This window comes from Aulonocara sp. 'chitande type north' Nkhata Bay, linkage group LG10 (assembly GCF_057382095.1).
Source record: "Aulonocara sp. 'chitande type north' Nkhata Bay isolate Kocher_YH1m ecotype deep benthic linkage group LG10, A_spYH_male_GT1.1, whole genome shotgun sequence".
NCBI lineage: Eukaryota > Metazoa > Chordata > Actinopteri > Cichliformes > Cichlidae > Aulonocara > Aulonocara sp. 'chitande type north' Nkhata Bay.
The window spans coordinates 32,214,444-32,238,656 of record NC_141353.1 but is presented as its reverse complement, the minus strand read 5'-3'; the positions used below and the strand labels follow the sequence as shown (position 1 = coordinate 32,238,656).

Sequence of the window (24,213 nt, the reverse complement as noted above, 5' to 3'; positions counted from 1 at the left end):
CCTTTTTTTTGTAGTGATGTTTTAGGTTTTTTTCTTTTTCTCAAAACTTTGGTGTCCTGTTATATTAATAAATTTTTGAACATCTTTTACTGATATCGACCCTCTTGTCCCGTTTATTCTGGACTCGGTCCTGTGAGAGTTTTGGGCCTGAAAGTTCGTACCAGTAATAGTAGAGGCCCACAGCGGTTACTTGGTGGCTTACACCACGCTACACAGGTGTACCCAGTTTAGTTTCACTGATCACAGGTGTGCTCATTTTGTGACTTTCAGTTTCTACTTTTCTCTTCTTTTCAATATAGGCTGTGTTAAGCATTTGTTTTTGAATGTTCATAAGAAAAAGAATCAAGCTGTGAACTCAGTGATGATGATGATCAATAAAATAAATGTCAGGATTCAAAATTGATTCAATATCCAATTCTAACATTGTTTCAATATTAACTGAGGGTACAAAAGTAATGTAAAATGTCAGATTTCAATGTTGATTCAACAGAATTACCTGATATTGATTTAACATCATTTCAATGTCTTCTTGCTATCTGGGGAACTTAATAACATTGTGAAGGATTTGACGTGTAGCTGATATCAGTACAGGAGTGTACTAACTTCTGTTCCTGCGCCACATGTCAGAGATAAAGATCATAGATGCAGGAACAAACTGGAAGATCTTCATTTTCAGTCTCAGTGGGTGGAGTCAGAACTCACCTTTGTTAATTTCCCGAAACTCATTCCTCTAAGCACGTTGACTTTAAACTGTTGTTGTTGCCATGCTTCTCAGGTTCCCAGTGAACCTGTTTAACCTGTTTTTTCATCTTCTGTTTTCTCAAGAGTTTATTTGTTCTCTTCAAATGAGGAAGTGTGACGAGACTGTAGTCAATGTTTCTTTAGGAAACCTCAGTTTTGGTGAAGTCTTCCCACAAAAGGTACTGTTGCATTTTCAGTATTATTCTTTTTGGTAAATTGATCTCTGATAATGATAAATGATGATTATATTGACTTTACACTGTTCTAAAATGTTCTCTCCTTGTATATTGCAGACATGGCTGTTGCCTCAGCTGTGGTGTCTAAGGACAGTCTTCTTTGTTCCATCTGTCTGAGTGTGTTCATTAAACCTGTGTCGATTCCCTGTGGACACAACTTCTGTTTGGACTGTATCACAGGGTACTGGCACACTCTTCCTGTACCCCAATGTCCACTGTGCAAAGAGAAGTTTTATACTAGGCCACAACTTCGGGTTAATCCTGTCATTGCTGAAATGGTTGAAAAGGTTGAAAAACCTGTTCAGGAAATGTTTTTGAGTTCAACTGAACAAGCAGGAAATGAAGATGTGCTCTGCAGTATCTGTGCAGGGGCAAAGGTCAGAGCCCTGAAGTCCTGTTTAATGTGTTTACTGTCCTACTGTCAAACACATCTGGAGCCTCATCAGAGGATTTTAGCTTTGAAGAAACACAAGCTGATTAATCCAGTTAAGAACCTGGAGAGCAGAGTATGTCAGGATCACGGTGAGCCTTTGGAGCTAATCTGCAGAGTGGATCAAACGTTTCTGTGTGAGTCCTGTAAATGTGGTGACCATAAAACACATAAAACAGTGACTCTGGAGGACGAGGCTGAAATGAGGAAAACCCAGCTGAGATTAGAAAATAACAGCATGGATCAGATGATCCAGGAACATGAACAAAAAATCCAGGAGGTTCGACAGTCAGTAAAGACCAGCAGAAATAAAGCTGACGAAGCGTCATCGTACAGCAGTAAGGTGATGACCGCTTTGGTGGAGCGCATTAAGACAGAGTTCACCGGACTGTCTGAGGCGATCAAGACGAAGCAGAAAACAAATGAGGCAGAGGCAGAAAGCTTTACTAATGAACTGGAGAGAGTGATTACACACATGAAGAAGAAGAAGCTGCAGTTTAGTGAAGCTTCACTCATCAGAGACCCCTTTACGTTCCTGCAGAACATCCTCCCTCTTAACTACAATAAACCCCAGCTGAAGGATTGGTGTCCTGTGAGTGTAATCAGCGACCAGTTTATGATTCAGGAGACCATGGCTGAGCTGGAGACAACAGTCAGAGAAGAAGTCAGCATGGTGTGTGATATCAGCTTCAGAGATGGGAAACAACAGAGGTATGATCTGAAGTGTTTTGATGATTTGGTCCAGATAAGTGTTCTCTTTAAAACACGGTGATGTCACTGAATGAAAATAAGTCAGTCCCTCTGTTGGGTTTAAGTCAACCCTGCTGGTAAGACAGAAAGTGTTACTGGGGAAGGAGGGGAAGGAACCCCACTATCTGTTTAGCGCTTCCCATTACAATAGCGTACTGTGTGTGTAGAGCATAAGCCCCATCTGTAGTGCACATGCATACAACTAAGTGACAGGAGTGCTCTTGATAAAGTGATATGATTAAAATATGTGATTAATACATGAGAAAAGAAATCTGCTTCCACAATTCCCTTTTAATTCCTCAATTAAGAATTAAAAATAATTAATTAGGAATCACATAAAACACATGGAGATTTCTTTTCTAACCACTGAACATAACATCAACAGCATTGTGCACTCAAGAAAATTTCACAGTGTGTATTTTTCCTACATCCATCCATCCATCTTCATCCGCTTTATCCGGGGCCGGGTCGCGGGGGCAGCAGCCTAAGCAAAGAGGCCCAGACCTCCCTCTCCCCAGCCACCTCCTCCAGCTTATCCGGGGGAATACCAAGGCGTTCCCAGGCCAGCCAAGAGATATAATCTCTCCAGCGTGTCCTGGGTCTGCCCCGGGGCCACTTCCCGGTGGGACATGCCTGGAACACCTCACCCAGGAGGTGCCCAGGGGGCATCCTTGTCAGATGCCCGAACCACCTCAGCTGGCTCCTTTCGATGTGGAGCAGCAGCTGCTCTACTCTGAGCCCCTCCCGGATGGCCGAACTTCTCAGCCTATCTCTAAGGGAGAGGCCAGCCACCCTTCGGAGGAAGCTCATTTCTGCCGCTTGTATCCGCGATCTCGTTCTTTCGGTCACTACCCACAGCTCGTGGCCATAGGTGAGGGTAGGGACGTAGATCGACCGGTAAATAGATTTTTCCTACAGCCAGAAAAAAAAAACTTCACCCTTTTATGGTCATCTTCACTCTCACTCTCATCCTCTCTTCATCCGAGTCTCCACTCTTTGTTCAAAGAATGACAGTTATAACATAAAAGAAAACACAAAATATGAGATCATATACAGAAATGAAACAGCATAGGTTGTTCATCTGCAAAGAAAACTTCAACCTTAGTTACATCAAGCTGCTCTTTCATAAGAACCCATTGTTAAGATAAGAAAGTCTTTCAGTGTAAGACATATTTCTTCACTTTATCATTAAATCCATCAACCCATGTTTCCCAATTTAGTAACTGTTTCTGTAAAAGAAACCTCATCCCCAGTATTATTAGGGATTGAGGCACACATGCCTCACCAAACATACACACACACACACACACACACACACACACACACACACACACACACACACACTCCTTTGTGCCTTTTGCTTTGCCCTGTCCAGATGTTTACCATAAAGGACAGTGACTATATTTGAACCTATAGGTAAATGAATACCACAAACATAAACTAACTTCAGTGTTAATGCTTCTCAAAGTCTGGGGTAAAACCCAGAAGTAGCCATGAATTTCCACACAGCCAACATATATCAAACACTTCTGAGCTAAATTTACAACAGAGTGATAGATCTTCATTCTCCATCTATGCAGTGTACTGCACTCTTCACTGTTGTAGGGCCATCAGCCCATTTAAAAAGTGTAAAACATCTCAAAGGCATTTACAATTATCTTTACTCTAACAGAGTTTGTGATGTTCAGAGAGTCATGTAAATGCATATCATTTATAAAATTATCCCCCCCCCATTTCATTTATTTCACACTTGGTTCAACAGTTTTGTCCTTTCATACACACAAACCATGCTTTCTCTAGGTATAACACTGCAACCATGCGTGAAAAGGAGCAGAAAGAAGAAAATATTCTTATTAAACCCTGCTCCCAATCCAACTAATATTACAAGTGGGCACCATAAACTAAGGAACAAACTAACATTATCTCCAGGTCCTAACGCAGACCAAACTACAAATTTACAATCAGCAATATACCACTTCACAACAATAACAAGAAGAAAATAAATAAGTAAAAAATAAGTAAATAGAATAAAATAAGGCGAGAGAAAGCAGGAGAGAGGGGGAAAAAAAATCCTTCAATTAACTTGTCACAGTTAGCGCTGGCCAACTGTGGGTGTGTGGGGAAGGAGGACCCAAAATGCAGGACTCTGTGCGATGAATGCAGTGTGTTTATTTACAGAAGTAAATAGTACACAAGAATAAATTCTGTGCGTTTTGTTGTGGAAATTTATTAACAAAGCCTGAAGACATGATGAGCAGTTAAAACCCAATACTTTATTTCCCATGCAAGAGGAGAGACGTCAGTCAGGGGGCACAGAGTTGTCTCTCAATGAACAGTTCAGATCCCTTTTAAACACAGTCATGGAACAAAGGGCTTTTACAGTTGCAGTTCACACCTTGGCTCTAAACAGAAAAACCTCCATCACCTGTGAGAAGCTCCCCCACTCTGGGGTCAAACTTTCCCGTGTGAACTTCCTTTTCCTGGGAGACACTCACCAGGCTCCGACCATCTGTTTCCCAGTATGAATAAGTTGTGAACCAAACACACTAAAACTAAGTGACATCAAAAGCATCTTTATCAATATAATACATTAAAGAGAAATCCCACTACAGTTTCCAACTCCCGTGCTGTGTCTTCTTCTCAGTGCTCGTACTCCATATCTCCGCTCCCGTGATACCTGTGCTCGCTGCTCTCCCATTCCCACACTCCTGCTGAAAAATCCACAGAGGGAGCCATTAACACACAACTAAACAGCAACAGACTAGCACTCACTGATTTTGCGGAAAACACTGACAGGTAGTCACTCAACAATCCAGCGTCGTGGAGCTCTCAGCCACACTGCTTTGTAGCTCCTCCGACAACGCTTGATCAGCTGCAGGTGTGTGTGTTCATTTCCTTAGGTGTGGCCAGCCACCTGGCAGGGCACACCCACCAGGCCTGAAGATGCCTGTAAACAGGCGCTCCCAGATACACCTGCATCCACACCCACAAACACACACATATACCTGCAAGCACGGAGAACGAGCGAGAGCAACGCAGAGCAGCAAAAACCACCACCAAACAGAAACAAAGTTCAACCAACCCCGGGCAAATGGTGGGTGCTCCAGGATGGAAAGCTCCAAAACATCTCCACCAACAAAACTTAACAAACAAAAATAACAAAACAAACAAACTCCATAGTCCAATGACTGCTCCAGTAGTAGCACACACAGTTCTGGTAGATGACCCGGTGGATGGCAAAACAAGCGAGACCTGCTGTGGGTTGGGCAGCAGCAGCAAAACAGTTTAGGCGGCCTACTATGAGTCCAGTGATGGCAGCGCTGCAGCTCCGGCGAGTGGCCACGGGTCCGTCAGTAGCGGCGAAACAGTTCCGGCGGCCTGCCACGGGTCTAGTGGCGGTGGCGCTGCATCTCCGGTGGCCTGCCACGGGTCCAGTGGTGGCGGCACAGTTCCGGTGAGCAACAATGTAGCATGGCACACAATCCATGGCGTGCCCGCCGTGCCGCACGTGGACGTACCGGCCGTGCCATACGTGCAGGTGGCCAATTCATCGCCACTCCTCTCACACTAAAATTATACAATTTAGAAATCAAAATAGGATGTTGTAACGTATCAAAAGCTTTTTTTTTTAAATCAATGAATACCCCAACGGTGTATTTATTATTATGGGTTGCAGATGAAATATCTTCTTTGAAAGTCAACAATACTAATCTATTTTTCCAAAATCCAAATTGATTTTCATAGTTGGTTTTTTTCCCGATAAAACGATCAAGTCTTTGCACAAAAAGTTGTTCAAGCACTTTTGAAAACTGTGACAAAAGAGACACTGGCCTATAGTGGTTAAAACTATGCTTATCTCCTGATTTGTATAAGGGTATCACTTCTTTCACTTTCATTCGATTGGGAAATACTCCTGAATGGAACAAGAGATTAAAAATATAGCAAAGAGGAATAATTATACAAGCTAATGTCTTTTTAATTATGACCATGTCCCCACATAGCAAGCAGGTCTGGCCCGGATCTGATATCAAGTTGGCACTGTTGGCTACACATTAGGCTGACATCTGGGTAGGGCTGGGCGATATGGCCTAAAATTCATATCACGATATAATTTGAAGCATATATATCACGATATATTATTTTCTTCTGTATAATGTATTTTCCACACTATAAGGCACACTTCAAATCCTTTAATTTTCTCAAAAATCGAGAGTGTCCCTTATGTATGAATTCTGGTTGTGCTTACTGACCTCGAACCGATTTTGGCTGCAGAAATCTGTTAAAAAATGTTTTAGTACAACTTTGGTAAGCTGCACTGCTTGATGGATTGTCAGAGCATTACGGCTGCCGTAGTGAGGAGCTTCGCAGAGTAATCTGGGTCCAAAACTCCGTCAACTTCAGGTCCCAAAGTCAAACGAACACTAAGAGTTAAAAACAGTCTAAATTCTTTCATCTTTAATTAAATCATCAGCGTTGCTGCTTTATCGGGTGTAACATTTAAGTTTTACATCCATGCATCCATGAAAACAGAATTTATTAAATTTAACGGAGTTAGAAGTTAACAGGAAGTTAGCTCGCTAGTTTACACCTAAACATTTCATACCATGTTCTGACTGAGAGATTTTTGAAACTAATTAAAACGTACAGCTCTGCCACCACTTCTAACATAAATGAAGACAGAAAACTAAACAGCAGTGGCGTTTGAGGGGTTACTGAAGTTGGACTACCTGGTATATAATGTTGTGCTACGTGATTGCTAGCGACACAGCTATGTTAGCATAACATTAGCACAGTGAAGCTGGAGGATGAACGCCAACTTTTTTTCCACTGGATAAAAGTTAACGTGAGGGATTCTGGTGGTCAGGGACAAATGCAATCGCATAGCAGGATGCTATACACTGGGCAAACTTCAGTCAGGAGAACAACTGAGATTATTCATACACAATACGAGGTTAGTTATTAATATACTGCAACAATGGGAATAGAACAGCTGCGAGAGAATTCAACATTAATGAATCAATGTTACGGAAGTGGAGGAAGCGGAAATTTTGGCTTTCCCCATATTTCAAGAGTGCTTCATCTCTTTTGCTATGGCTGTCACCCGCCATAATTTGCAGATGATAATGGTTTTAGCCGCTGCAATACTTTCGACCAAAACAGGCGCAGCTTGATGACATCATCAACATGCACTATCGCGATAGAGCGATATAGTCAAAATCTCTATCGTTGGCCAAATTTATATCATTTCTATCGTATATCATTTATATTGCCCACCCCTACATCTGGGGCCAGAGCTGAAACTGTTCTGGGCCAGCACAGGGCCAGCAGTGTGTCTGCAACTGGCCCGTAGCTGCACACAACTTACACATGGCCCACATACCGCAAAGAATGACGGCCTTTTGGGCCCAGAGGTTTGCCAGAGGTGGCCCACACATGGGCCAGCAAAGGACCACCAGTGTGTCTGCAACTAGCCTTGTGCTGGCCCATACAACAACAACAACAATCTTTATTTATAGAGCACATTTAAAAACCAACGGCATGCCAAAGTGCTTAACATAAAACAAATTAACACAAGTATAAACAGAGTCATAAAAAAATAGAAGTGTAAAATTATGTTCACAGGAAAAGCCACCAAAAGAAAAAATATAACTATAGCACATAACTATAGCACAATATAACATGTGTGGGCCACCTTTGGCAAACAAGATCTGGGCCACCAAAGAGCTGTCATTCGTTGCGGTATGTGGGCCATGTGTAAGAACATTGTGTGGGCCAGATCCAGACCATACCAATTTTGCTGTGTGGGTCTATACCATCATAGTCAGTAGATGCCTTATTTTTAAAGTTTTCTACAATTGCTACTATTTCCTTTATGGTAATATGAGCTAAGAATATAGAATTAACCACTCTGCTTTCTCCTTTCCAGACTTCCTCATATTCTGGATCCTAATTTTTTCTAATTAGATTTGCTAAAGTAGGTCCAACGTTTACAAAAAAGGAATTAAATTCATTTGCCACTTCGATCTTGTCATCAACAATTTGATTATTCTTAATAAAATAAATGGGCAGATCTGAGGGTGTGCTCTTGTTACCCAATACTTCTTTAAAAACTTTCCAAATGCCCTTAATATCGTTTTTGTTTTCTTGAAAAAGTTTATTATAGTAGTCTTTCTTGGCTTTCCTCAAAATTAATACCAACTTATTTTTTATAAACTTTGTATCTCATTTCGGCATTCTTAGTTCTCTGTTTTATATAATCCCTATATAATTTATTTGTCTTTTTACACGCATTTGCAAGACCCTTAGTTATCCAAGGTTTCAAATTCTTATTCTTTTTCTTATTCTTAAATGGTACCAATGGACAATGTTTATCATACAAGGCCAAATAAGTGTTTAAAAATGCTCCATATGCAACGCTGACCTCATTAACATAAACCTCCTTCCAGTCCACTACCATAATTGCCTCGTCATTTCTTACCCCTACTATGACTCTCGAAACCAACTTCCTCCTTTCTTTTCATGTTAAAATCAAAATTAAAAAAGACTGGTAAGTGATCACTTATATTGTTTATGATGAGGCCACTCATAATGTTACTCTCCAATCTTATAATAAAAATATGATCAATTAGTGTTTCCGATTCATCTCTTATTCTACTCAGCTTTATAATTAAAGGATAAAATCCTTTTCCAAATATTAATTCAAAAAATCTGATGCAGCCTTATCATTTGCCTCTTTGCAAAGATCAATATTGTAATCATTGCACAAACATAAAGTCTTATTTCCCTTAACCTTTCTCAGTAAGTCTTCAACTACCTCTGCAAATAACTCAATCTGTGACCCCGGTTTCCTGTATACAGTACCTGCAGGCCTGACAACAGGAGATGTATCACTCCTGTAACACCTGTAACATTCAGCAGTCGCCTCATTGTTCTGACACACACAACAGATGGGGATAAGATGGGGCGATCGTGGCTCAAGAGTTGGGCGTTCGTCTTGTAATCGGAAGGTTGCCGGTTCGAGCCCCGGCTCCGACAGTCTCGGCCGTTGTGTCCTTGGGCAAGACACTTCACCCGTTGCCTACTGGTGGTGGTCAGAGGGCCCGGTGGCGCCAGTGTCCGGCATCATCATTTCGTTTTTGCTCACAGGCGGAGAGTGCTTTCCAGCGTTTTCTTTATAAAACGCCGTTTACACCGTTTCTTCCCGCAGTGTATATATATAAACAACGATAGGATTCAGAAAGAAAACCAAACATTGCATATATTTTTATCATAACTCTGGTTTTACGTGGCCTATCAACACAATTTAAAAACTGGTATAAAGTCCACACTTATTCCGTCAATTGTTCCGTCTGTCCTGCTCACATCTCCAATGGTTGTACACGTTGTCATTAACGTGGCTTCAGCCACGCCGCTTTTCTAGCTAAAACACCAGTGTCTGCACATAAGGACGCTGTCATAGCCTGTCAACGACATTGATTAGCTGTATATATATGAATGTGAATCGCGTTATTGGCTGGACTATGGGATAAGATGGCATCGTTCTAATCCCACACAGGAGCAGCCAGTCACTTACTGACTAACACTGTAAAACAGCATTGTTAAAGTTTTGATTTTAATTTCAATTCGGGTTAAATTTGTTTGTGCGCAATGCAGATTTTCTGTGTGCAGAGATCGCCCTGCAGTGCGCAATTGCGCACGCGCGCAGCTTAGAGGGAACATTGGTCTGGAGCACACTAACACATATTTGGAGATGGAAGAGAACTGGGTATCACCTCATCTCACAGCTGCTATCCAGGCTAGATGCCTTATTTTGGTAACATTTGCTACATGAGCTCCCTCATGTTGATTCTAGGTGGGGAAATAATGAAAAGATAAACCATTTTCAAGCTTATTCTCTTCCCGGTCGTGTGATCTAACATTACAACTGACCACACAGCAAGTACGTGTTATCTGTGTGCTTTCGCTCCTCTTTTGCTAGCGCTTTGTTTGACCCAGAAATATGGCGCCTCAACCAAAAATCCTGGTCACACCCCCTCCCATGACATCACACTCCAAACCCTATTCACATGTCAGAGATGACTTTAGAGCAGGGGGCTTTACAAAAGAACTTCACAGTATCACAAGGAGTTAAGATGAACTATGAGGCAGATGCAAGACAATGAAAATACAAAAAAGAATAGGTTAGCTTTTTGAAAATTACTGATATTAAATATTGACTCTGATGTTGTCATTGATTCAAACCATATGTGATTTAAGCTTTAACATTTTTTCAGTTAAAAAAACAATCTTTTCTCGTGCTGAATTTTCCTTTCACAGATCTGCTCTGAGACGCAACGATGAAGAACTGAAGTCAGCCACACAAAGGTACTGCACTGTGCAACTACTTTTTCTGAAAGTTTCAATGAGCTATGAACTTTAAGACTCCTTAAAAAAATTAAAAAAAATACAGTAGAAAGGTGTTCCACCACCAACTCATTTGGAGCCGTTTACGGTTGCAAGTTGTACTCAGCCCCTCTTAAAATCCAAGGAAAAATAAAAACACCTAAATACCCCAAACACTAGATTACTTGAAAAAGAGATGAACCCATTAATACATACATACATTCCACTTTTTCCCAAAGATCTGCTCTTGAAACAGCACATTCAAATATAATTTTCATTTTAATTAATTCAGTAACATGAAACACACTGGGATATGTTTGTAGCGAAAAACCAATGGCAACACTAATTTATGGTGACTGGGCTGGGATGGAGACATTTTACACAGTGGGGAGAAATTTCTGAATGTTTTAATGACATATGAAACAGACAGAGTGATAAGATATGCTTGGTGTCAACAACAATTTATGATTTTAAGTAATAAAATTGTAGGACTGTCAAGTTATAATGATTGATGACTGTGTTGTGGTTAATAAAATATTACAGTTTTTCTCAAATGTTAAAACACAAAAGCCAATCCTGTAACCCAAATGACCAGTAGTCTAAACACATTTACTAAATGTAGCCACCATATTCCAGTACCATAAACACATGTCACATGAAGACACAATTCACAAAACACAACCCTCTGTACTCATAAATCTAAACACATTTTTCCTTGCTAAAACACATGTTGCAAAACAACTCTGCTCATATCCTCAAATGAAAGCCCATGTGATGCAAAATGCTTGCCACAGTCACCAATCTTTGAACACAGGGAACACACCTGGCGTCATTCACTACACACAATGACTCAAAATTGAAGACACTTGTTGCTAATGCTGTACCCTCATGTAAAAGCAAGTTCAGAGTGCACAGTATGCTGAAGATTCCAAACAAACACAATGGATGAAGGCAGAGTCAGGGGAAGAGGAATTTGATGCAGAGGAGGGAGAAGAGCTGGCCCTGGAAGAAGAGGAGCAGGCCAATGAGGAAGAGGAGTTCAAATGAGAGGAGGAAGAGGAGCGACCAACGAGGAAGAGGAGAAGGCCAACATGGGAGAGGAGAAGGTCCAGGAGGGAGAGCAAGACAACCTCGCACCATCATTACGGACGAGATGCGAGCAACAGCTCAGCGACATGATGCCGCACAATGATTGTGGTGTGTGTGTGGTGTGAATAACGTAAATACACTTCACACCCTGTTCATGTTTTCAAGATTACTGTTGTGTGCAATAGATTCTGTTTTTGCATTGAGTTGTGTTACAGTAGTGTACGTACATGCAGGATTTTCTATAGATTTATACTACTCATATGAAACTCACAAATCTAAATGCCTAATCCTCTGCAGAGATCTACGACGATCCGTTACTGTATAGTTTCTAAAATATGCATTGGCAGTTATGAAACAAAGAACCTTCTCACAAATTGAGCATTGTGTTTTCAATTGTTTTGCTGTAGTGTGTAATGCTGTGTATAGTGTTTACAGTTTTGACAGCTTCGAGCTGCTCTCTTGGTGTGGGAGTTTGAGTTTTGCAGTGGGAAGGTGTGGTTGTGTTTATGTAGCTTTAGAGAAGGGTGTTGTGTTTGGACATTGGGGGACCTGGTGGTAACGTTTGTGACATGTGTTTTAGCATTTGAGAAAAACTGTAATGTTAGATACATGTAATAGAAAATAATTGGGTATGTAACACTAATTCATAATGGTGTTTTCTCACTTAGGCAGCACGGTGGCACGGTGGTTAGCACTGTTGCTGCACAGCAAGAAGGTCCTGAGTTCAAGTCCACCATCAGGCCGGGGTCTTTCTGTGTGGAGTTTGCATGTTCTCCCCGTGTTTGCGTGGGTTCTCTCCGGGTACTCCGGCTTCCTCCCACCGTCCAAAGACATGCAGCTTGTGGGGATAGGTTAATAGGATAATCCAAATTGCCACTAGGTGTGAATGTGAGTGTGAATGGTTGTCTATCCCTATGTGTCAGCCCTGCGACAGAATGGCGACCTGTCCAGGGTGTACCCCGCCTCTCGCCCTATGACAGCTGGGATAGGCTCCAGCGCCCCCTGCGACCCTGAAAAGGATAAGCGAATGGATGGATGGATGGATGTTTTCCCACTTTTAGCAAAAAGCATACTTTTTAGAGAACTTTTTTGGTGTGTGTGTCTGTATGAAATGATAATAAATAGGCTATTTGGAATTTAAAAGGGTGCTTTTGTGACAACAGTGGTTAGCAGTAGCGATGGGGAAGCTGGAGGGTGCATACCACATTGGAAGTCTATTATAAATTGGTTCTAAATGAAAATTATATTCAGAGTGAAAATAAAGAGATCCCTTTGCATAAGTTGGAGAGGCAGCTGGATGTTCACAATGCAGCAACTCTGAACCTAATGAGAAAAGTCTGGGTTTGAAGGGTTCCTCCCTTAGCCATCAATAACGTAATTAAAATATAGGTGGCCATACCGTCTCTATTTTAAAATAGAAATAAAAAACAGAGAAAAAAGCAGCGAGGCTGGCTTTGACCAATGAAAAACATAACCAAATCTATTGTCATGGTTTCAGACCCTCTGACAGGTGTCGCGGGAGACAGAGGTGAAGGATAACAAAAGTCGAGCCTTTATTGATGGTTAAACAAAGCTACAAACATGTGGAACTGAGAAAATTAATCCAAAACTGGGAAAACTAAGAAACAAGAAACCAAACTAGCAAACCTGAAACGAGAGGGGACTGAGGTAGACTTGTAGTCAAGACCGCTTAAACCAAGACCAAGACAATACCAAGACCAGAGGGTATCGAGACCAAGACAAGACCAAGACCAGAGGGTATCGAGACCAAGACAAGACCAAGACCAAGACAGACCGAGTCAAGACCAAGACAAAGTCGAGACGAGACCAAGACCGAGACCGAGACAAAAAAGTCTTTAAACTACAGCCAGACACTGCTTCGTTAACAGGTGTCAGGCATATTTATGTGTTTTTGCGATGCACTCGCACAGCCCTCCTCACCGCTGCCTACTGTCTCACTCACTTACTAAGAGGACAAACGCATGCTCCACTTGACTGTCGCGTCTCTCACGCACTCTGTTTTCCACATAATGATATTATCCTATATCCTCGCATGTGCTTGGCCACGATGTGGAGGGATTGGAGCATAGGTGAGCCACTGTGTGAGAGCTGAGCAGCGAAAGGAAATTAAGTGAGGAGCCAGCTCTCACTCAATGGAGTCAACTCTTCTGATTCACTAAAAAGCACACTCTAGGCATGGCTTTTAGAGCTGATGCTTTTGTGCATGACACAGCAGCTACGACAAACTGGCCCCCATCAGAGCCGTGTGGGATGAGTGGTGCGCGAGGTTGCCCGCCATGTACCGACCGGGACCGGAGGTCACCGTTGACGAGAGACTGGTGCAAAGTCGTGTGCCCCATGCTCGAAGTCAGAGCGTTAGTGCGAGGAGGCCGAGTTGCGGCCCAAGGTACTACTACTGATGCCGATGCTCATACTACTCGTACCGCCACCTCTACGCTACACGACTCCTCTCCGGTCAAGAGGCGAAGGTGCCGCGTGTGTCCCAGGAGCAAAGACGTCAAGACCAAGATCCTGTGCCACGAGTGCCGAGTGTACGTGTGCACCAACTGCGCCGGCACGTACTGTCCCAACTGCGCCGCTTCCCGCACCGCCGCTTCCCGCACCGCTGCTTCCCAGACGCCGCCGACATCGTAATAACACAAGCGCAAAGCACAAGTCGCATGCGGAGTGAAGCGGGAAAAAAGTGCGAGAGAGAGGGTGAGAGAAAGAAAAAACCCAAGGCTTCCAATAAGGAGCTCTAAGAGCCGTTTCGTTTGTGACTGACACATCACTATTGGTCGGAATGCTCCTCAAATTAAGACTACGTGTTCTTGAAAATACTCAATATATTTAGATAATATTTACTTTTGTAAGTTTACCCTTTTCCCTGTTATTCTTATGTATTTTATGGAGTAAGAGAACAGTTTGTTGCTGTCAAATGATGCAAGATTCTTTCTGTATTTGTTGATTTCTGTCCTAAAGTCCAAAAACCAACCAACAAATATGTTTTTTTCCTGTCCACAATAAGCAGACTTGAGAGAGAAGCAGATGTGAGATGTGAACAAACAGACTGTGAACACAAACAGAGGTTTGTTCATAAAATGATTGGATTTATTGACCCAAAAGATTGTTTAGAGATCAATAATCCAATGACTCAGCAATGTTCACACAACTATTCATATATAGTGCTTTGAATGGATTTATCAAAATACATATGTTCCTTTAACACAGACCAACAGAGATTGAGACATTTTACAAAGAGCAACTTGATGAGCTGAGGTAAGTACTTTTGTGACAAGTTTACAAAGACAGAAAACTGAGATTTACTTTAACAGATCAGTAAAAACATGAAGATATTTCACACACTGCATTCCACCCACAGGTCTGCTTTAAAACAAAAAGATGAAGAATTGAAATCAGTGAAATACAGGTATGCAGACGACTAAATAAACACCCTAATATTCAATATCTGGGAGTCCTTGAAAATAATCAATGTAATTAGATATTATTTGCTTTTGTAAGTTTACCATTTTTCCTGTTATTTTTATGTATTTCATGGAGTAAGTCACTTTTCAGTGATAAGAGTTTGTTGCTGTCAAATGATGCAAGATTCTTTCTGTATTTGTTGATTTCTGTCCTAAAGTCCAAAACCAACCAACAAATATGTTTTTTTCCTGTCCACAATAAGCAGACTTGAGAGAGAAACAGATGTGAGATGTGAACAAACAGAACGTGAACACGAACAGAGGTTTGTTCATAAAATGATTGGATTTATTGACCCGAAAGATTGTTTAAAGATCAATAATCCAATGACTCAGCAATGTTCACACAACTATTCATATAGTGCTTTGAATGGATTTACCAAAATACATATGTTCCTTTAACACAGACTGATAGACAATGAGACATTTTACAAAGAACGAATTGATGAGCTGAGGTAAGTACTTTTGTGACAAGTTTACAAAGACATAAAACTGAGATTTAATTTAACAGATCAGTAAAAACATGAAGATATTTCACACACTGCATTCCACCCATAGGTCTGCTTTAAAACAAAAAGATGAAGAATTGAAATCAGTGAAATACAGGTATGCAGACGACTAAATAAACACCCTAATATTTATTATCTGGGTGTCCTTGAAAATAATCAATGTATTTAGATATTATTTACTTTTGGAAGTTTACCATTTTTCCTGTTATTTTTATGTATTTTATGGAGTAAGTCACTCTTTAGTGAGAAGAGCTTGTTGCTGTCGAATGATGCAAGATTTTTTCTGTATTTGTTGATTTCTGTCCTAAAGTCCAAAAACCAACCAACAAATATGTTTTTTTTCCTGTCCATAATAAGCAGACTTGAGAGAGAAGCAGATGTGAGATGTGAACAAACCAAACGTGAAGCAGATGTGAGATGTGAACAAACAGAACGTGAACATGAACAGAGGTTTGTTCATAAAATGATTGGATTTATTGACCCGAAAGATTGTTTAAAGATCAATAATCCAATGACTCAGCAATGTTCACACAACTATTCATATAGTGCTTTGAATGGATTTACCAAAATACATATGTTCCTTTAACACAGACTGATAGACAATGAGACATTTTACAAAGAACGAATTGATGAGCTGAGGTAAGTACTTTTGTGACAAGTTTACAAAGACATAAAACTGAGATTTAATTTAACAGATCAGTACAAACATGAAGATATTTCACACACTGCATTCCACCCACAGGTCTGCTTTAAAACAAAAAGATGAAGAATTGAAATCAGTCAAATACAGGTATGCAGACGACTAAATAAACACCCTAATATTTTATATGTGGATGTTTTTGAAAATAATCAATGTATTTAGATATTATTTACTTTTGTAAGTTTACCATTTTCCCTGTTATTCTTATGTATTTCATGGAGTAAGTCACTCTTTAGTGAGAAGAGCTTGTTGCTGTCAAATGATGCAAGATTTTTTCTGTATTCAATGTTTTCTGTCCTAAAATCCAAAAACCAACCAACAAATATGTTTTTTTTCCTGTCCATAATAAGCAGACTTGAGAGAGAAGCAGATATGAGATGTGAACAAACCAAACGTGAAGCAGATGTGAGATGTGAACAAATCGAACATGAACACAAACAGAGGTTTGTTCATAAAATGATTGGATTTATTGACCCAAAAGATTGTTTAAAGATCAATAATCCAATGACTCAGCAATGTTCACACAACTATTCATATAGTGCTTTGAATGGATTTATCAAAATACATATGTTACTTTAACACAGACTGACTGAGATTGAGACATTTTACACAATGAGAGACTACGAGCTGAGGTAAGTACTTTTGCGAAAAGTTTACAAAGACATAAAACTGAGATTTAATTTAACAGATCAGTACAAACATGAAGATATTTCACACACTGCATTCCACCCATAGGTCTGCTTTAAAACAAAAAGATGAAGAATTGAAATCAGTGAAATACAGGTATGCAGACGACTAAATAAACACCCTAATATTCAATATCTGGGTGTCCTTGAAAATAATCAATGTATTTAGATATTATTTACTTTTGGAAGTTTACCATTTTTCCTGTTATTTTTATGTATTTCATGGAGTAAGTCACTTTTCAGTGAGAAGAGTTTGTTGCTGTCAAATGATGCAAGATTCTTTCTGTATTTGTTGATTTCTGTCCTAAAGTCCAAAAACCAACCAACAAATATGTTTTTTTTCCTGTCCATAATAAGCAGACTTGAGAGAGAAGCAGATGTGAGATGTGAACAAACAGAACGTGAACACGAACAGAGGTTTGTTCATAAAATGACTGGATTTATTGACCCAAAAGATTGTTTAAAGATCAATAATCCAATGACTCAGCAATGTTCACACAACTATTCATATATAGTGATTTGAATGGATTTACTAAAATACATACGTTCCTTTAACACAGACTGACTGAGATTGAGACATTTTACAAAGAACGAATTGATGAGCTTAAGTAAGTACTTTTGTGACAAGTTTACAAAGACATAAAACTGAGATTTAATTTAACAGATCAGTAAAAACATGAAAATATTTCACACACTGCATTCCACCCATAGGTTTGCTTTAAAACAAAAAGATGAAGAATTGAAATCAGTCAAATACAGGTATGCAGACGACTAAATAAACACCCTAATATTTTATATGTGGATGTTTTTGAAAATAATCAATGTATTTAGATATTATTTACTTTTGTAAGTTTACCATTTTCCCTGTTATTCTTATGTATTTCATGGAGTAAGTCACTCTTTAGTGAGAAGAGCTTGTTGCTGTCAAATGATGCAAGATTTTTTCTGTATTTGTTGATTTCTGTCCTAAAGTCCAAAAACCAACCAACAAATATGTTTTTTTCCTGTCCATAATAAGCAGACTTGAGAGAGAAGCAGATGTGAGATGTGAACAAACCAAACGTGAAGCAGATGTGAGATGTGAACAAATCGAACATGAACACAAACAGAGGTTTGTTCATAAAATGATTGGATTTGTGACCCAAAACTATTTATTAGGGGTGCAACGACACACAAAATTCACAGTTTAGTTTCGTTTGATACTTTGGTGTCATGGTTTTAATATTGTTCATGAATGTTCATGAATGTTCATGCCTGTTTTAATTTGTAATTTATTAAAATTCTAAATATTACCATCTACAATCTATCTGATCGAGAAATAAGTCGCCTGTGGAAAAGAGAGTTTATTACAGAGAAATGGCTCTTTCCAAAATAAAAGCTATACTAAAACAGCAAGAAATATTGTAACGGGGCTCAAGTACTCTCAGCATTTTCTGAAACACGGTGTTTTCTACAATAGAAAAGGGTCGCGTGTCGACAGCAATAAAAGTAGCAATTGCCCTTTTTTATTTCTTTTGCTATCTAAGAATCATGTGCTAACGGCTGTCTAAATGACTCAGGTAAAGTTTGTAGCATGCATGCTTATTGTTGCTTTTGTCTGCTTCCACTTGTCTTTGCACTAGGGTGATATGGGCGTAAATATGCAGTCATATTCGTTGTGTTCCCACTGATGTAATTGAGCATTGCGTGGCAGATCCAACATATTGTTGTACTTTTGTTCATGAGGGTCATAATTCACATGTAAACCAAAGTAGTTCCAAACGCCAGATCTGAATGACGGTGGAGGAGGTTCAATTTCGGGTAGCGTTGCGGAAGTTGCCATGTTGCAACGAGCTTATCTTCTGCTTCGGTACCTTGAGTGAATGGATATGGGCGGCACTCAGTGGATCTGCGCTCGAAAATGTAGCCCACAATTACTGTCCCAAACTAAACCTAAAGCCGGCAGAAATACACCATACGTTGTAGCAGAAACGGCCCTAACCAATCTGGCGCCCTAGGCAAGATTTTAGGTGGCGCCCCCCTACATCAGCAGTGTAGTGTAATGTTGTAACAAATAATATTTCTATTAAATAAGCTTTACTTTGCATTTTAATTAACGTGGGATTATTTTTTGTATTTAGAAATAATAGTACCAACTTTTTTTTTTTTTTTTTCAACATTTGTGGCACTGGCGTGGCGCCCCCTGATGGACGGCGCCCTTAGCATTTGCCTATACGGCCTATGCCACGGGCCGGCCCTGCGTTGCAGGCCTGTATTGCTCCAGTATAAATCCAAAACAATAATCCAAACCAAAAGTTCTTCACTCTGTTGGGTCTGTGTTTCCACTTATTCAGACTTATTCATCATGAAGAAAACAAGACAGTCAGTGATTGATCGATTTACTTGCAAGGGAGGCCTCGTCAGTGTCTACCACAAAATGACCCCAACGACGGCCTCCTCTTGCTGCCTTTTATTGGGAAAACAGTTCACACAATACACATCACAGTAGAGCACCGCCCACGTAAAACCCCCAAATGGTTCTAAGACAAGGCACTACGTGTGTGTATGTGTAAACATCTGTATGCATGTGAGAATGTGTGTGTGTGTGTGTGTGTGTGTGTGTGTGTGTGTGTGTGTGTGTGTGTGTGTGATCACAACTGTTTCTACAACATCCTGGTCATAAAGAGGGTAGTCTCCCCCACACCCAATGTATGGTTCACCCTGGATAACACAGTGAAGCCATACAAAGGGCAGGAAGCTTACCAAACATCAAACAGACCTTCACAAGGATGTGCTTGTGATAAAACACTACAGCCCCCCCAGAACCTCGAGAGAGGGGGGAGGGGGACAAAGGAATTCCTTTCATCACAGAGTTAAAACAATGTAGAGATGGTAAGCATAAAAATGACAACATTTAACAATTCACTTAAACACACTCAACGAGCAAAAAAATAAATAAACACAGTACCTTGTAAAACGTGCAACTCACACCAGATTTGCCCAGGCAATAGGTTGTGTTCACTTCGTTCAGAATGCAGTAGCACAACAATGAGGAAGGTTATCTCTACGTGATCGCCACGTGCTCCAAAGCGCTTTATTGAACAGTACAATACAGATACATGTATTGTTGCACCCCTACTATTCATATATAGTGCTTTGAATGGATTTACCAATATATATATATATATATATATATATATATATATATATATATTTTTTTTTTAAGGGTGCAACAATACTCGTATCGATATTGAACCGTTCGATACAGTGCTTTCGGTTCGGCACGCATATGTATCGAACAATACAAAATGTTTTATTTATTTTATCAACTTTTCTTCTTATAATGCTGTCTGTGTTGAGCGCTCAGTGGATCTGCGTTTGACTACTAGTGCATTGGTGGGAACTAGTGTGTTAGTGCAGTTAGCTCGTTAACGTGTTGACGCCGTTCAGCCCCACGCACGGGGCGATCCGCGATAACTTGTTAACGGAGATTTGCTGCGTTATGGCGTTAATGTCATTTTAACGAGATTAACGCTGACAGCACTAGTGGGAACACAACGAATATGACTGCACATTTACGCCGACATCATTGTAGTGCAAAGACAAGTGGAAGCAGACAAAAACAACAAGCACGCATGCTACAAACTTTACCCGAGTCATTTAGACAGCCGTTAACACATGATCCTCCTTATGGGGACATGATATCTTTAATATGCTGCTGAGAATATAGCCCAGAAGAAGCGTATAGTATAGCTTTTATTTTGGAAAGAGACATTTCTCTGTAATAAACTCTTTTCCAAAGATGAGTGATTTTTCGATCATACATATATATATATATTATTATTATTATTATTATTATTTTGCTGTTTCAGCAACATTAAATTTAAAAACTGTACCTTTGAGTTAAAATAAATAATTTTAATAAATGACAAATTAAAAAGGCATGAACATTTTTTTGTATCAAAAAAATATCGAACCGTGACACCAAAGTATCGAACCGAACCGTGAATTTTGTGTATTGTTGCACCCCTAATATATATATATGTTCCTTTTACACAGACTCACTGAAATGGAGACAATGTACAAAGAGCGACTTCATAAGCTGAGGTAAGTACTTTTGTGAAAAAATTACAAAGATATAAAACTGAGATTTAATTTAACAGATCAGTACAAGCATGAAGATTTTTCACACACTGCATTCCCCCACAGGTCAGCTTTACAACAAAAAGATGAAGAATTGAGATCAGCCAGACACAGGTACTAAATATGGCAACACAGGCAGAACCACTTTCCTAAAATGGACAGTTTGAATATTTTACCTCAAGCTATAAAAGGTTCTTTTGGCATGTAGAAGAAAATCCACCAAGGAAGTTTTTTTTTATTTTTACAAAGGGCACTGGTTTCTAAAAAAGTAACTTTGTTTAGTTAAACTTAAGTAATCTCACAGACATCTTATTACATGTATGTCATATAGAGCAACTTTATAGAATTATATTTGTTCGCAGATGTTGGCAGCTATCGGCGAATAGTTTTCAGCTATTTTGAAAGAAGAAAAAAAAAAGACACATTTTATCCATAACAAGAACTCCATAACAGCAAATTCAGTTCAGTTCAGTTCATTTTTATTTCAAACATTTCAAACATGTGCCTTCACAATCATTACAAACTATTATTCCATTATTTGTTTGAATTAATTGTACAACAGAAATTGCAAATGCTATTTATGGTCTCCTGACAACAATGATAAGAAAAATAAACTGGGCCAATATGGCATGTTTGTTAATACAGGGATACACATGTTAATGTGATCTCTGGTCTCCCACTCAGAGACACAGCTCCATGAACATGCACAGCTGTGGATTCCTGCTGCGTTCGTAGTTCTGCAAACTGTAACCCCCACAGAGTCAAGCTTCAGTTCAATCATCTGCATTTTGATGTCCTCCGTGTCTAGCCAGTTAATGCGAGGCAAATCCAGCTGTTCCTTAATAAAGCTTTCAGTTTTGATCAGAAAAGAAAACATTGGTCCATACGCCTGAAAGTCCCAAAAACACATTGTGAATTATGACTGGAGTCTACGGATGTATTTGTGTATTTCCGCGGTGCTGATGCTGCGCTGAAGCATTTGAAGTGTCGGAATGTGGAAATTTCAACGCTTGAAAAAACTGCCAGGGGTTGTTAGCTAAGATACTGTCATTAAGAAGTGGAACAACAAATGTGTCTATCTCAGATTAATTCACTGCGTGTCGTGCCCAGGGCTAGACTGGGACAAAAAATCGCCCCGGGCATTTTGACTAGAGACCGGCCCACCAGGTATTAAAGGAAAAGCCATAAAGCCTTAATAAATAAAAAAAACAAACGCTGTTGTGACAGTGATGTACATGTAACCCGGGTTAAAAAAAGAAACATAGATAGTAAAAGATAAGTGAAGTCTAAGAATATAAATATCAAAGAGTAAAAATAATTTTTTCAATTTTGGTATTTATTAAAAAGGTCAAAGTTCACGTAAGATAATTACAAAACATGTTTACATTGTTTAAAATAAGTTATCTTTCTTTTATTGTGAATTGCTTGTGAGAACTGTAATTTCCTACGGGGATATGGTCTGCCTAGGTAGCACAGGGTGGAGAAGGAAAAAGAGAGAAAAGAGAGCGCAAGGTTGGAGGGCGGTGGTGCGTGAGTTACACGTAGCAGCCAGAGAAGTTAGCTTGTTTTCATGTAGTATCATTAAGTGTGTTTTGACTTTTCGGAAAGACAAGTCACATTGTTGGTAAGTTAGTGACAGGACACGGTAAAGTTTCAGCGTGAAGTTGCTGGACTGTGTGTTTTGTTTCCTGCCGCAATGCACACATTAAGTTAAAATGAGGCTAACCCAGCCGTTCGCTAATAAGGACTACTGTAGAATGCATTTCGCTAACTTTGTGGACGGACTCCAGATAAGTCACTCTGAGTGCCCGCGTCACTCAGAGTACTTCTGGCAATGTGGGAAGTGAGAACAAGTAGTATTTCTGCTGGCTTTAGGTTTATTTTGGGACAGTAATTGTGTCTATCACTGTTGTTTTACACTGTATGTAGAGATTCTGTGTACAGCTAGTAAATTGGCGGGTGTGTGGGGGGTTTTTTTGGGTTTTTTTTGGTTTGCCTGAATGCTAAAACCTGCCATTTTATTACTTTGTTGTTTTTTGTTATTTTGGTAAATTAAAGGAGGGTTACAATGGTCTACTTTACATTGTGTATGTCATGATTTACTGCACTGTTAGACACTAGTGTTCATTATAGTGGGTAATGCTACTTTTAAAAGATAAAGTAGCAAGAAAAAAAGTTTTATAAGGTTACAAAACTCAGTTCATAACTACGCATTTGATTTACAAGTACAAAATATTTATGACCACAATTTGAGTCCATACACCACCACTTCCTGCTGGATGGGGGAGAATGGTGAATTTTCTTTAGTTAAACGAGCTTTCGTATTTTACTAAATATTCAGTTCAGGGTTTAGTGTTTTTGATTTTCTTCTTTGGTGTTTAGTTTATTAACAAACTGGACTCTACTGCATCTTTTTTTTTTCAGTTCTTGATTGTGCTGTGTTTAGTTAACCCTGTTGTGTCATAGTGGTCTGATCAACCATTATATATACCCTTGTGTGTCATTTGCTGTTTAGGTTTATGTTTGTTTGGGCAGTCAGTTGCTTTGTCAAGTTCACAGTTCTTTGCCTGGGTTCAGTTTTGCTTCTTTTACCTCTTTTATGAGCTTAACTTTTTTTTTGTAAATATAAAATTGTGAGTTAAATAAATGAAAATAATCTTTTTCTAATAATTCCTGTGACTCCTGTTTTTCAACTCGGTCCATAACAATATGTATCTTTACATAATTAATTCATCTCTAATGGATTACATTTTTTTAAAGTTTGATGGCACTTCAAAATAAATTGTGGATTTCCTTTGATAGCACTTAACATCTCATTAGAATAAAGGCATCAGTCTAGAACAACATTGTTATAATTATAATATCCAGAAGACAACCTCCCATCTTCATCTCTTATGATGAGGAAGAAGCTCTAATGACAAGGAAGATGAAGACAGTGATGAAGAAGAGTACTGAGTGAAGTGAACCAGTGAGGATTCTGAGATTTTTGGGAGGGATGGAGAGCTGCCGTTGCTCCCGCTTTCTTTGCTCTCACTGCCTCACCAGAACCCTCAGTGTCTCACAGAGCAGAAGAGGCCACTCCCTTG

General features: G+C 39.6%; 1 protein-coding gene across 6 annotated transcripts; it reads left to right on the top strand.

Annotated features, from left to right (window-relative positions):
* Positions 1-890: 890 nt before the first annotated feature.
* On the top strand, positions 891-23,714 carry LOC147321205 (uncharacterized). Of its 6 annotated transcripts, XM_086309527.1 has the most exons (21): positions 891-920; positions 1,035-2,118; positions 10,474-10,521; positions 14,660-14,716; positions 14,860-14,907; positions 15,011-15,058; positions 15,320-15,376; positions 15,518-15,565; positions 15,669-15,716; positions 15,980-16,069; positions 16,211-16,258; positions 16,362-16,409; positions 16,673-16,762; positions 16,904-16,951; positions 17,055-17,102; positions 17,366-17,422; positions 17,566-17,613; positions 17,717-17,764; positions 18,027-18,116; positions 21,044-21,091; positions 21,194-23,714. In XM_086309527.1, the coding sequence occupies exons 2-21, from the start codon at positions 1,037-1,039 to the stop codon at positions 21,246-21,248; spliced, it is 2,154 nt and encodes a 717-aa protein (XP_086165653.1). In that variant the 5' UTR covers positions 891-920; positions 1,035-1,036; the 3' UTR covers positions 21,249-23,714. The 6 variants fall into 6 exon arrangements, with proteins under 6 accessions (XP_086165653.1, XP_086165652.1, XP_086165654.1 ...); XM_086309526.1 differs by lacking the exon at positions 891-920 and having other exon boundaries at positions 1,018-2,118; XM_086309528.1 differs by lacking the exons at positions 891-920; positions 15,011-15,058; positions 15,320-15,376; positions 15,518-15,565 and having other exon boundaries at positions 1,018-2,118.
* Positions 23,715-24,213: the final 499 nt, after the last annotated feature.